Here is a 14,308-nt window from a genome sequence, read left to right on the forward strand (position 1 = left end):
GTTTAAACCATCGACAAGAAAAGAAGAATTTAACTCAATTTACGTAGCTATTTCTTTAAAAAAAATTCAAGTCAAGATAATTTTAATCTTAAAAATCGTTCGTTCCAACGAGAGATATGATAAAATTGAGAGAGAGAAATATGCGGTTGTCGCAGGCCCGCTTCCAACAGAAGCAACTGCAGGAGAAGGAGCAGAAGTTGCTGCAGCTTTACGACCAGCAACAGCAACGAGCTTATCAGGTGGTGCAACGAGGCAACGCAAGTTCGAATCATGCCACGAGCACCATCAGCCAGCACACCGTCACAAAGACCTCGAGCAGCAGCCATGCAACCTCGACCTCGCAAGGTGGAAAGGTGAGCGATTCCCCTCGCGTGGAAACGCGTTGTCGTAACGCGGTTTCACGCTACGCTTTCTTGAATGGGCTAATGGCCGATGTTTCTGGGAACGAGTCGCCTTTTCCAGCCGTTCGTCTCATTCTTTTCGAGAGTGAACCACGCTTTTCCACGTTCGTCTATTCGATTTCTTATCGTAGATATTTCCTAGAAAAAAACACTTTTTTTAAATCGTTCTGATTATTTTTAATTTATTTTAGAATAATGGTTAAAGTAAATGGATCAAAGTTTTGCTCGTTATTTAAAAACATTTTATCCTGAGTTCTGATTATTTATTATGATAAATATATTTTTTGCAAATATTTTTTATGGGAAGAGAATGTAAAATAATCGTCGTACAATCTCGATAATTCAAATTGCAAAGAGAAAATTAAAAAAAATCTTTGAATTATTTGCAACTTAACTTAGGTTTTCGAGTCGGAAAAGATTTAAGATACAAAGAGATTTTGCGCAAGAGTGGATATATTTTTCAATTGTAAAGATTCGAAGAAAGAAAAACTCGAGTGAGTATTTTTGTTTCTTATTTTCAGGCTTATTTTTATAATTAAAATACGTTTGGTCTTAAATTAAAGAACGTCTGATACTTTTAAACGATAATGTGTATCGATTGATGGAACGAAGGTAAATTTTTATATTTATTATTGAAGAAGAAAAGTAAGAAGATTAAAGGTTTGCCGAACCTTGACCGCAATCTTGAGAATTCGTAAGTGAGCCCGTTGTTGTGGAACCAGTTTGTCGGGAAGTGAAATTATGTCAGCAAGTAAGGTAAATTTGCAAGCAGCATTGAACAAACTTGTTCCGAAAATTTGTTCCAGTTATGTGAAATTAAAAAATATTTTCATAAAAAAAAAATATATATATATATAAATTGATATTACAAAAGCGACATTTCTCTAAAATAATATAATTCTGAATTATTAAATTCAATCTTACTTTCCTTTCAACTTCAAATCTATCTTTTACGAGATATTTTATTCAAATTAATATTGTATTAAAATATTAAATTCAATACAATTTCTCATTGATTATTTTTCGAGATTACTTTTCCCTTCAAACAATGATTTTATCTCAAAACTAAAGATTATTTCGATCGCATTAATCCTTAATTTCTCTAATTTCAAATTTGCATTCGTCACGCGTATTTAATCGTGAAAAATTATTTACGCTTATTTACACGTGTAATTGCACGATTTTAAGGTGAGGCAGATGTTCGACGAAAGACGACAAACGACCGTGAAGGGGATCGACAGAAGTTATCCATTGGAGCCGTTGGAGAACAAACCGCGGAAACAGACTAACGGAAACGGTGTGCAGAAGAACGGAAATTTGACGGTGAGCCGGCAATCCGTGACTGTGAAGCGGGTTGCAAGGGCTGACGTGAACAGCAATTTGAACGGTGGCAAACCGGTCGTCTCGTATCACGAGGAAATCGCTCGAGAATCGTTCGGCCCCTCTGCACGCCAACAGGACGATGATGAGTTTGGGATCGAGAACCACGTCGCGCAATATTCGAATGGCAACCACAGGGACGAGGTAACGCGCCATTTTGAAAGCGAGGAAATTTTTATTATTGAAATATGTGCACATTCCTTGCGCACGTTTTCAACGTACGATAGGATGTGACAGGATGTGAATTGAATATTGCGAAATTTCGAGAAATATTTTTCCCATAATTTGTATTTATAGAAGTTTCGTTACGATAAAAATTATTTTAATCGTTTTAATTTAAATATCGCGTCGATTTAAACAAGTTTTAAACTGTTTTATTACTTTTGAAGGAAAATATAACATGGCTTTTGCCATGTTTGGATGATTTAATGGTAATTTTTATTTATATTCGTTAAATATATTTATAGAAGAATTATTTATAATATTGAAAACTCAAAATTTTATTTAAAATATTTTAATTATATTTCATTTCCTGTAGAACGACTTTTTTTCTTTTTAATTGAGAATAATTTATATAAAAGATATGTAACAATTTTTTCATACGTGTTTCTATTCCATTTATTCTAGGAATCCTGCTACAAAGATTATAAATATATTGCTTCGTATAATTTCAATTCAACGTGTTATTTTAATCGTTCCGTTCAAACAGAATTTTCAGTCATTCAATATTTCGTTTAAGCAGACGCACATCGAGGAAGTTGTGGACCAAGATACGATAGAAAGGAATCGTATGATGGCGAAACTTCATCTGATGGAATACGACGAGACCCTGAAGCATCGTGTTAAAAACGATCTCGAGAGCGAAGAATTCCCGGAGGATTTCATGGTGGATGTTCCTGACAAGCTTCCAAAACAAAGTGTTACCAAGAAGTTATCTCAAGCGGAGGCAAGGTTGAAACGTTTTAAAAACGCCAACGCGAAACGTGGTAACAACGTTACGAAGAGCCAAACTATCGCCCTGAAGAAACGAACTGACCCAATATTTCCAGCAAAATTTAGCCCCAGGTACGTAGAAATAAAAGATAAACGAGATGAGAGAATTGTGAAACGTTCTGTGAAAATGATACATACGTTGGACAATTTTACAAAAGCTTTCTATTCCATGTTCTATATTCAAACGAGAGTGGTGTATTATTTTATTTAAATAATCAAAGATAATTCGTTTGACTAGATATATATATATATATTTTTTCCATATTTAAAATTAAAATATTTCTTTTCAATAGCGTTGAATAATGCTCAAGACGTTCACAAAATGTTTTCAATAAATTTTTAATAAACTTTTTCACTTCAATCTTATGTAAAAACATTTCGTTGAAACTTTAAAAGATTTTTATTCACGCGATAAGAAAAGAATATATCAGGGTTAATTTACAATTTTCGGAGCTTCTCTAAAAAAAAATCGTATAATACTAAACTACGAAACAGATGCCTCTAATTAAATAACTAACATTATAACCTTAACACACTTTTATAATCATTCTATATAGAATTTACATCGTTGATGATAACTATCGTTTTTAAGATAATTACCTATCTTCCAACTTTCTTCACCGCTCTCGTCCTCAACTTTTTAAAACTATTTAAAACAGAGAATTCAAAAAAAAAAAAAAAATTCAGAACTCAAACTTACCTCAACTTTAAAAGAAAAAGATAGAAATATACGCATTATGTTCATGATATGAAACAATTGTTGTAAAAAAATTTCCAAAAAATTATATTCCATAAAAAAGAAAATAAGAAAAGCGTTATTCACGATCTCTAAAGTGTCTTAACACGCGAGCAGATCGTGTTTCTCGGACAAATCGAACCTTGGCAAATGCGAATTCCCCGGCCGCTAATTGGCAATCAGTGCTAACAATCCGTCGCTGCTTTCGCCCTCTTCCCCTCTCTCTCTCTCTCTCTCTATCGCCGATTAATTTCTCGTTGCATAATTGCGATCGCTGGCTAGACTCGACTCGTTTAAACCCACGCAACCGTAGTAGCCTAACAATACATCCTCCCTGGAAGTGATCATCCTCGAAAGAGCGTCTAAATGGCGCGTTTCCGGCAAATTTAAAGGCGCAGCAGTTTGTCGCAAGAAGGAAGATGCCCGCTCTAATTTATACGTGTCCGCCCTAACATTTGAAAAGCCTATTTGGAGAAAGGAATCGAAGGACATTTTAAAAAAAAAACGCTCCATCATCGCCATAACAACAATTATTCGCCATGATATTAAGCTATATCAATTATGCATACGTGGAATAAAGAAAAATTACTCTTTCAAAAAAAAAAAAAAAAAAAAAAAAAAAAAAAGAATATAGAAATAATTTGATACGAATTTCTCTGCATAATTATCTTTCGAATGGCGAATGTTCAACGTGGCTTCTTCACGCCGCTTTTCTCCGTTAATCCGTTTAACAAAGTATCGAATTAAATCGAATTAAAAGATAGACAGTTGAGGAGCGAGACACGGCCACAAGGTGTCGCTTTATCCTGCTGCAAGGAAGAGAATCACGCAAAATCATGCCTCATCTTTTCCCCCCTTCCCCCTCTCTTTGGTCTTGGCTAACATCGCGAGGATTAACACGAATTGAACGAGCCGTTTGTAGAGGCGCAGAAGATATAGTTAACGAGGCTGAGGCGCGGGAAAATAAGGATTTTCGAAAGCTTGTGTCATATTGATTGTAATTTCGTAGAGAGTGTCGAGTGGTCAAGGATGGAACAAGAAAGGTTTCGGATGGAAGATCGAACGAGGGAAGGAAAAGTGTTGGAATGGTCGTCGAGGCTGTGATCTCTGAGACGGTGTCCTCGAATTCTGAGATGAATACGAGGCGAGGGGACGACCGTCCACGATTCTCTCGCGAGGAATCTGAAAAGTCTGCTATAAATTGCGCGATAGATTCGAATACTGGAACGAAAGCGTTGAAAGAGAAAAATTCGAAACTCTTCCGCGAGGAATCCGAAATGTCTGCTACCGCGTACGCAATCGATCCAAAGATTTTGAGAAAATTATCTTCCGAGTCTTTTAAGAATCCAGAGATACGGAGAGGTCCAAAGTTGTTCGATAAAGAATTCGAAAAATCCGTGGTAGCCCACTCGAAAACCGTGAGAAAATTATCGCCTGAATTGTCGAAAGGCGGAATAAAAAGCGGGCAAAGCCCCAAATTCTTTCGCAAGGAATCCGAAAACTCTTCCACTGCTTGTGCGATTCTCGATTCGAAAACTGCAAGAAAATTATCTTCACAATGTTCTACAGATGAGGCGCGAGGAAACGAAAAATCTCTGACGAGATTCAAAGAGTTCGAAAGATTTGCAAATTCTTCGAAAACTGTGAGCAGAGTAAGAAGCGAAACTCCTAAATCCATCTGCTGCGACGAATCCGAGAAATTAACCACCGATTACGCGATTGATTCGACAACTGCTGAAAAATTCTCCTCCGATTTTTCGAATGAATCGCTGCGCGGCGACGCGACTCCTAAATTCTATTGCGAAGAAAATGAAAAATCGGCCACCACTTACGCAACAAACTCGAAAAATCGTTCGTCTGATTCGCCCGATTATATGAGAAACACGGAAAGTTACGCGTTGAAAATAGAACCGAGATATAGAAAGGGCGTAATTGACGATACGACGAAGAAATCAAGGGATGCAGATGGACAAGTGAAACGAAATGCAATCAGAAAATCCTCCTCGCCAGAATGTTTGAAATCTATCAAAGCTGAATCATCCAATGTTTCCAAACGTTTAACGAGAGAAAAAAGTGGTGGCTCGAGTCCTCAATTGTTCGATCGTGAAAGAAGAAAATCGGCTACCATAGGCTTCGACCAAAAACACGCTCGTAAATCTCTAAACCTGAGCGAGATGGATACGAAAAAACGTAGTGAAAATCATATAAGGAAATCACCAGATTTTACAAGAAAGAGATCTAACACCAGTCCACAATTTTTCAGTTCCGATTCCGACAGATCTGCCACGATCATGATAGTGACGCCAGAAACGATTGCAAAACCGAAAATGGAGACCGCAGATCACTCTAAAAGAGAGGAACGAAGTTCTGAGAAGACTGCATTAAGACAATCGTTAAATAGGAACGAAACAAATTCGAAACATTTCGCATCGCGATTTTTCTCCGAGCAGTGCGAGAAAACGTTAAGAAACGAGGAGGAAATTGACGAGAAGAAGCATCATTCTCGCGGCTCCTCTTCTCCATTGTCATCGAAAGGCACGCCCGATCTGAAACCGCGATTCTATCACGAGAAAACTACGAAAACCGATAGAAAGAGTATCTATGGATCCAGCAGTCGTGACTCTTCGCCAAGATCCCAAAGAGTGACGAACAGTAGAGAGGAAACACCGGAATTCTTTCGTTACGAATCGGGAAAATCGGCTACAACCGTGAATCTCGGATCCTCTAAACATACGGTGGACGTACGATCGAAGGGTCGAAAATCGATTGAACAGCGAGCGAAACGAGAAACTGGGACGAAATCAAAAACATCGACCAACGATCCGAAGAATAGATCAACGAAGATCAGCCCCACTTCCAGGAATACGCTCGATCGTAGATCGTCTGACCATACGCTGCGCTCGACGAAACTGATTCGTGACACGATGAGGGGTCAGAGTCAAGTCGATTACGTTTCGATAAAGCGAGCGAAAGGATCAATCGCGGATGGAATATCGAAACGGGACGAGGCAGGGATCGAGGGGAGTGGAAAAGTTGACGAAAGAGCCGGGACCCCGGTCTCTCGCGAAATTCCATCTATGGAATCGAGTCCAAAAAGTTGCACATCCGTGGAGGTGGACGTGGAGATACAAGAAATCACGATGCCCGATCAATACGTGAAGCAGCCTCGAGACACTTGCTCGAAATCCGGTAACAAAACATTGGCGGATAGCGAGAAATCGAGGATCGGGAAACTGTTCACGTATTCCGTGCGGAAGCCGGTGAAACAGAGAAGATCCTTGTTCGAGTCGAACGTCTTCGAGGAAAAATCGAATAAGGAGAAACGGATTAGCCAGAGAGATTTAGCAACATCGAACAAGCTTTCATCTAAGAAGAAGATCGTCTCCGATGCCTCGAAACGTGGAGGAAAGGAGAATAGAAGGATATTAGAGGGAAGAAATATTTTCAAGCCAAGAGAAGAAACACCGAGTCCAATTCAAAAGGGGAGAACGAACACGGAAAAATATAACGGGTGGGGCAATAGTCCTTCGCCCACCAACGAATCGATCGCTCGTAACACGAAACGAAAAGTGGTACGAGCAACTGATCGAAAGAACGAAGCTAAAACATCGACAGATTCGTCGCGGACAAGATGCAGACAAGACGAAATTTTGAAATCGATGGAGCTGGTTCGCCGAGTTATGAGAGGGTCGAGTTTCCTCGTTGAAACCGTGGTTAAAGAGGAACAAATTGATATCACGGCCCGCGACTCGACCTCGTCAAGGATCAAGGAATCAGAGTACAGCGCGAAGAATGCATCGTCCGCTATGAATTACGGGAGAACCGACTCGGTGGAATCGGCTCTGAGACGTTTCGATTCGATCGGCACGGAGACCGGCTCGATTCGAAGCGTGTTGGAGGAATCGACAACGATGAGAAGACAAACGGAATCGGATGAAACGTACGAGTCAAACACGATTTCCCTGAAAGCGCTCGATCGATCGAATTTAAATCTCTCGAAGAGCCCCGTCGAATCGTTCGGATCTTCCTCGAGGAAAATTTCGACCGCCTCGAGAGACACTCTCGAATCTCGAGAGAGAGGCACGGAAGGGGAGGATTTGGTTCAGGAGAATGCGAAAAAATTGTCGAAAGCGAGGATAGACTCGGTGGACGTAAGGCCGAGATCAAGCGCCACGTGCAAGCGGAAACTTTTCCACGACGCCGATTCCGGCGAGGAGACCGGGAGCACGAGATCGAAGTGCAGCCTCGACTCGGTGAGAACCGTGGAATGCTTGTCGGCGAGGTCGAATAAGAAGAAAACGCGGGAACATTCGGTGAAGATCGCGCCGATACGCCTCGAATTCGACTCTAGCGACGAGACGTCGAGGGGAGCGACGACAGACAAAGGAGAAACGGGTGAAGCGTCAACAGGTGCGGATCGTTCACTGTCTGTGAAGCGGTTGAGATCGATCGAGGATATACGTAAGTCGATCGAGGGCGAAAGTGAGTCGGTGATCGAGTCGGGCAACGAGTCGGGCCGATCGGGGCGAGGGACGGGGCGATCGGAGGCCCGTCGAATAAATATCGATGATCGTGCTGGAAATAGAGAAGGGATGTTTTTGCCCGGGCGGTCGGGGAGCGTTGCCGCGAGGAACAAGGGTATGGGGGATACGAGCCGTTCGGCTGTAAAGTGTGCGATGCGTTTCCCCAGGGTCGTGAAAAGTCCGAGCCCGGAAACGATGAAGACGGCGGAAACGAGCAACCGTGCTAGGAGAAACGTACCACCGTCGCCGTCCAAGAGTCCGGATACGATGCCAAGGGTAAGCAAAGATTGCGTAAAGGATTCTTCTTCCTTTATAAATAGGTGGGTTTTTTTGCGTGTGAGGGGAAGGGCTCGAGGGATTCGTTTAAAAGTGTACGGTTTCTTGAAGATTTGTATGGATCAAAGTAATGGAATTGTAACGTAAAATTGATGGAGGTTATTGTATGGTGCGAAGATAGGAGATATAATTTTGAACAAGATTAAGTGGAAATGAGATATATTTTTGTATATTTTTTTATCAATGTATCTTTAGTACTTTTCATTTTTTTAATTTCACAAATTCAGATAATCGAAATCATATGACAATTAACGATAATTTATTTTACAATATATTATTTAAGATTAATAAAAGAGAAGATAGAGGACGTATTTTTATCTATGTTTCCTATGTAACATAATTTCATACGCATTATTATTATCAATCTCTTGATTAAAATTATGATCAAATAACTTATTAAAATGAGATAAAACTAATACTTTCTTCTTACTTCTACGATAAAGAATAATCGTTGAGAATAATGTATCTTTTATTTTCGTCGTTCTTGTTGAATCACAGTAAAATATGTCGAGTTTTGTATATAAACGTATTTCTCCTTCAGCGTGCGTCCACCGAGTTGAAAGCTCAAGACACAAAATCGTCGAAACGGGGAACACCTATGAAAGGCGCGGAGCCAATTGGAAACAGGAAGACGATGACAACGACGACGTCGACGACATCGACGGCGAGCACGAGAAAATCGACGGATGTCGTCGATGGCGCTATTCTCGAGAATGGTCTGCATTTACGAGACCAAACTGCCGAAACGAAATATGATAACGACTCACCCACGATGAAGAAAAGCGACGCTTTTGTCATCGACTTCGACGAGCAACCGCCGAAGGAAAACGATGCGCCACTTCCGCGGAAATCGTTTTTACGAAAACAATCCACCGAAGTAAGTAAGCTGTTAAAATAAAAAAAAAAAACGGATATCTTGTAAACAGAAATAAATTAATAATTTTTAAATGGCACATTTTAAACTATGGTTTTAATTTAAAATTCTCTCGTATTGAATTATTAAGCTAAAATTACAATTACATATTGTCAGATTAATCAAGTTACTTGAATTTAAGGAAATCGTATAAGTTGAAGCTATTTTATTAATATGAACCTGTTATTTGTTTGAGTTGAAATATTCTTTGAAGTTTCTATATTCATCCTCAATCATCAATTGGCTTGACACTGAATTTCAAATTGCTTTTATTTAAATAACTTGAAACCAATTTCAACAATATTAACTTGTTATTTCAGTTCTTGATTTGAAAAATCTTTTTTACACTATTATATTATATTATACAATTATCTTTTATTATAAAGTAAAATTAAGATACTTTCAACTTTCCTTTAAAATTATACGTCTTGGATTTGTATAAAAGAAAATTTCATAAATGTTATTTCCAACAATTAGACGATAATGTAACAAAAATGGATAACATGTTGAGATAACGAAGAACTTCGGTGCACTGAATTATTATAAGGTTAATTTAGAATTTAATCACACGTATTAAGGAAAGCAGACGAAATAAACAATTTTGGTGTGGAAAATATTATAACAATTCAGATAAAATAATATTTCATTTTTAATTTCCAAGTAATTTTAGATAATATCAGAAAAGAAACGATTTTATTTTTATATTTACTACATGATTTATAAATACATTCTATCTCTGAATTATCCATTCTTCATATCGAAATAATCTCTATCGAATATCGTAATTTTTCCGCTACGACTTGAAGATAGATATTTGGGAAATGAGTAAAAATATAGTAAAATGTCTGCCGCCCTTTGATACAATTTAACCCGGGAAATTCAAGTTTTGCTGCATATGGATTCCTCCTTTTTATTTTTGAAGTGAAATTATTTATTTCGATAAATTTCCAGTTAAAAATTAAACAATAATATTAACAGGTGTTTTAACTATAATCTTATAATATTCAATCATATCACAATTCTTTGATATTAAATGTCAAATAATTATTGAATTATTTACTATCGTCATTTTATTTTTTTTTTTTCGTATATTATTTTCAATTGCGATTAATATTCATTTAACATTTATATTTATTAATTAGAAACAGATTACACCCACGCAATCACTTCGAACTCCTTTGTCAATTTCGTCCACCTCTAGTGGCATTTCCACGCAGAATCAGACTTCCGTTTATAGAAGCAAAATGGCTTCGAGAGCAAAGACGCCAATTTCCTCTACAACGTACAAAGGGTCGGCATCTAACAAAAACGGAGGAGCAGCAGGAGGAGTAGTAACGACGTAAGAATTTTTAGACTAATTGATTTTCTTGTTGTGAAATTAAAAAACTTTTGATACTTATAAAACGCGAAAATATTTCATAAAAACAATTTTATCATGGAATTTATATTATTTGAGATAATTCATATTTTTAAGTTTTAATTTTTTCAATGTTAATGTAAAATTAATATTTCATTAAATAAAAATTGTTCAATTTTAATTATATCTTAAGAAATTCATGATTTAATTTCATATATATATATATATATATATATATATAATTATGTAATATATACAATTATATAATAGTATAAAATTTAATGATTATTTTGTAAAAATAATCTATTAAAGAAAAATAAAAGAATACAATTTTTTTGTTCTTCTAAGGAAAGATAAAAATTGACAAGATTTATTTTTATCATAAATCCTTCAATTATTAAAATTTAAAGTTTAAATAAGTAATAAAGTTCTTAAAAAAGTAATTTCTATTATTATATATATATATATTTATTTCATTTTTCAATTAATATCCTTAATAAATTATTACAAAATAAATTGTTTTTATAAATAAATCAAAAAAATTAATAAAGACATTCTGTGTCTCAGAAATTAAATCAGAAAATTTATTTTTAAGAAAAAGTAGTACTTAGAGTACTTTCAAAAATTTTCAATAAGAATTCATAACTTAATATTATCCATTTAATTATAGAAGATAAAGATAAAATTTGAAAATTATGAATATCTATAATTGAAACGTTGAAAAGATAAAACTCAAAAAATTTTTAATTTTCTTGCATTACTTTAAAATATTAATCTTCTACTAATCTACATATGAAATATTTCATATTTTCTTCAAATCTTTTCAAATTTTTTTCAAAAGATATAATTTTATTACAGCGAAACTTTGGTGCCTTGTAAAGCGTGTGGTCGTCGATTCGCCCCAGACCGAGTTGCTCTTCATGAGCAAATCTGCATAAAAACAGGCCAAAAGAAGAGGAAGCAATTCGATACGATGATGTATCGAGTAAAGGGTACTGATATTGAGCCATTTGTTAAGAAAGGGCTCGTTAAAAAACAGATGGAGGTCAGTGTTCCAATCCTTCATTCCAATTCCAAATCATTATCCCTCCTCCTTTTCCAATTCCTTTATAATTTCTATCTCGAGTCACATCGTAATTGTACATGGTTCTATAAAATATTAATAAAAATTATAATATTGAAAAACAAGTTAAAGAATAAAAGATATTGGAAAATGATACTATAAATAGAGTACATTTGAATACTAATAAACGTTTAAATAAATTAAGGAATATATTAATGATATAATGATCTAGCAATAATTCCAAAATATAGAAATTTATTGTAAATCAATCAATTTTGTGAATCACAAAATATTATCACTTTTTATGAATGAGAAAAAAAAATTCAATAAAAAAAAAATTATAATATTTAAAAAAGAAAAGATCATTTATATTATAAAAAAATCTTTGCAAAAATCAAATTTCTTTGAAAAAGGATGAGGGATATTGATCGTTCTAAAAGGATGGGATGGTTGTTGTTTTACATGTTTCAGAAATCGAAGAAACCTGAAGTAAAGTCGAATTGGCGGCGTAAACACGAGGATTTCATTAACGCCATACGTTCGGCTAAGCAAGTGCAAGCACATCTGGCCGCAGGAGGCAAGCTCAGCGATTTGCCACCGCCGCCAGTTAGCGATAACTACGATTACATTCAGTGTCCCCATTGCGGAAGAAAATTCAATAAAGCCGCCGCCGACCGTCACATTCCCAAATGCGAGCACATGTTGCACAATAAGCCGATACATTCGCGAGCACCGAAACCGAAACGTTAATTTCTCTCAGACAAATTAAACGCTTTTTTTACATCGAACTAGAACAAGATAGATTGCCTTTGTATATTAAAGAAAAAAGATTGAAATAAAGATTTACGAAAAAAAAAAAAAAAAAAAAAATTAAAACGGAAGAATAAATAAAATTTTATTGTAATAATATATTATCATTGTACATTGCGAAAAAAAATTGTGCGAAATTGTGACAATTTTAATATAACACTTTGTCTCTATCTTGTTCGTGATCGATATTATTTTATATGAATATTTCGTTGATTATGAAAAATTTTATATAAGATCTTATATAAATCATAAAAGCTCGCAAAAAAATATATTTTTTCGGAGACGTATGAAAAAACTAATTTTTATCTACAGTATTGATTCTATAGGTTTTATTACGTATATTTGCGACAAATTGTATTTTCTGATTATACGAAAATAAAATATAAATTTTCCTTACATTGTATATATGTACGTAATAAAATGAACTTATTCGATCATTATGTTTTAAAAGAAATTTACAAAAATAGTAATACTCTATACTTTTTCAAAAATATTTAATCCTTTTATTTTTTAAAAATAATTATTTGGTAAAAATTGATAAAATAAAATAAAAATCTATGACGTCTCATTGTGAAAAAAATATTAAATCTTGGAACACTTACTTTATACGTATTTGTATCTTTTTATATAATAGTGCTAGTGAAACATTGTCTATTTGTGATTATTATAATCGATGGTCCCAAAATGTATCACCTTCATATAATAATTATATGTAATTAGTTATTTAGAAATGAAAAACTAATTATTAAATTGTTTTGATTAATATTAAAAATATTGTGATTTAATTTATAAATTTATAATTTATAAATAAATTATAAATTTTCATCGAAATAGATTGTCTTACAAAACAAAAAAATACATAACATTTTTATAGCGTTTAATCTTTTTAATAAATAAAAATATTGTAATATTATTGTTATGATTGATCATTGGGGGCTAATAAACTAACTTTTTAATAAAAAATTTTCTATTTGAAGTATTACAGATTAAATATTATTTGTTAAATTCATTAAAGTTCAAATTTATAAAGATAAAATTATATGTAACTATAATAAAATTATAATTATTTATAAATTTTTTAATATAATGATAAAAAATTATAATAAATTAACATCAAATATTAAGAAATATTTAATTTGAAATATTAAAAAATACATTCTTAATTTAATTATGACACACAAGCACAAAAAAAATACAAATACGAGAGTTACACATAACGTTACAAATAAGAATAGTAGATGATAGGAGAAAAACAAAAATGCAATAAAAATTTGAGGATCAGAATCGTTTGTAAAAAGTTTTAGATGAAACAAAAGTAAAAAAAAAAGTTAACAATAAAGAAAAAATAGAGATTAAAAAAAACATTTTAATCTTTAATGCTATTTTTTAAATAAAAAAAAAAGATATTTCAAGATATTTCAAGTTCAAATATTTTTCAATCGATTTGTATTTGTATCAAATAAAATAATATAATACACAGCCAAAATACAGAATAAATGTGACATATAATTCTTTTTTATGTTTCTCTTTTTTATGTAGAAAATACGGAAATTACGAAATTCGAAGATCATCTTATTTATCACTTCACATCGGTTCACTGTTACAAAAAACAATATTATATATTTTATAAGAAATAATATGAATTAATTCATTATGATTATAATTATATTTTTAGCATGAAGATATTAATAAATTTATTAAAATGATGGTATTAAAGTGAATATTCTCGTTTCAATTCCAAAAATTAACTATATTAAACTATATATAGATTTTTATTTTGAACTTTTTAAATGAAT

The 14,308-nt window shown here is 34.1% G+C and overlaps 1 protein-coding gene across 4 annotated transcripts in view; it reads left to right on the top strand.

Moving 5' to 3' along the window:
- LOC122720281 overlaps window positions 1–12,572 on the top strand; it is a 44,506-nt gene extending 31,934 nt beyond the window's left edge. For 3 of the 4 annotated variants that reach the window (XM_043946877.1, XM_043946879.1, XM_043946878.1), the window contains exons 3-10: window positions 156–353; window positions 1,590–1,925; window positions 2,524–2,846; window positions 4,520–8,309; window positions 8,911–9,246; window positions 10,425–10,621; window positions 11,498–11,684; window positions 12,174–12,572. In XM_043946877.1, the coding sequence (XP_043802812.1) occupies window positions 156–353; window positions 1,590–1,925; window positions 2,524–2,846; window positions 4,520–8,309; window positions 8,911–9,246; window positions 10,425–10,621; window positions 11,498–11,684; window positions 12,174–12,452 (5,646 nt within the window). In that variant the 3' untranslated portion in view covers window positions 12,453–12,572. The remainder of the gene's footprint in view (window positions 1–155; window positions 354–1,589; window positions 1,926–2,523; window positions 2,847–4,519; window positions 8,310–8,910; window positions 9,247–10,424; window positions 10,622–11,497; window positions 11,685–12,173) is intronic. The other variant, XM_043946880.1, reaches the window with a different exon arrangement.
- The last annotated feature ends 1,736 nt before the right edge of the window (window positions 12,573–14,308 follow it).

Source organism: Apis laboriosa, unplaced genomic scaffold (assembly GCF_014066325.1).
Source record: "Apis laboriosa isolate Shangri-la unplaced genomic scaffold, ASM1406632v1 scaffold122_cov146, whole genome shotgun sequence".
Taxonomy (NCBI): Eukaryota; Metazoa; Arthropoda; class Insecta; order Hymenoptera; family Apidae; genus Apis; species Apis laboriosa.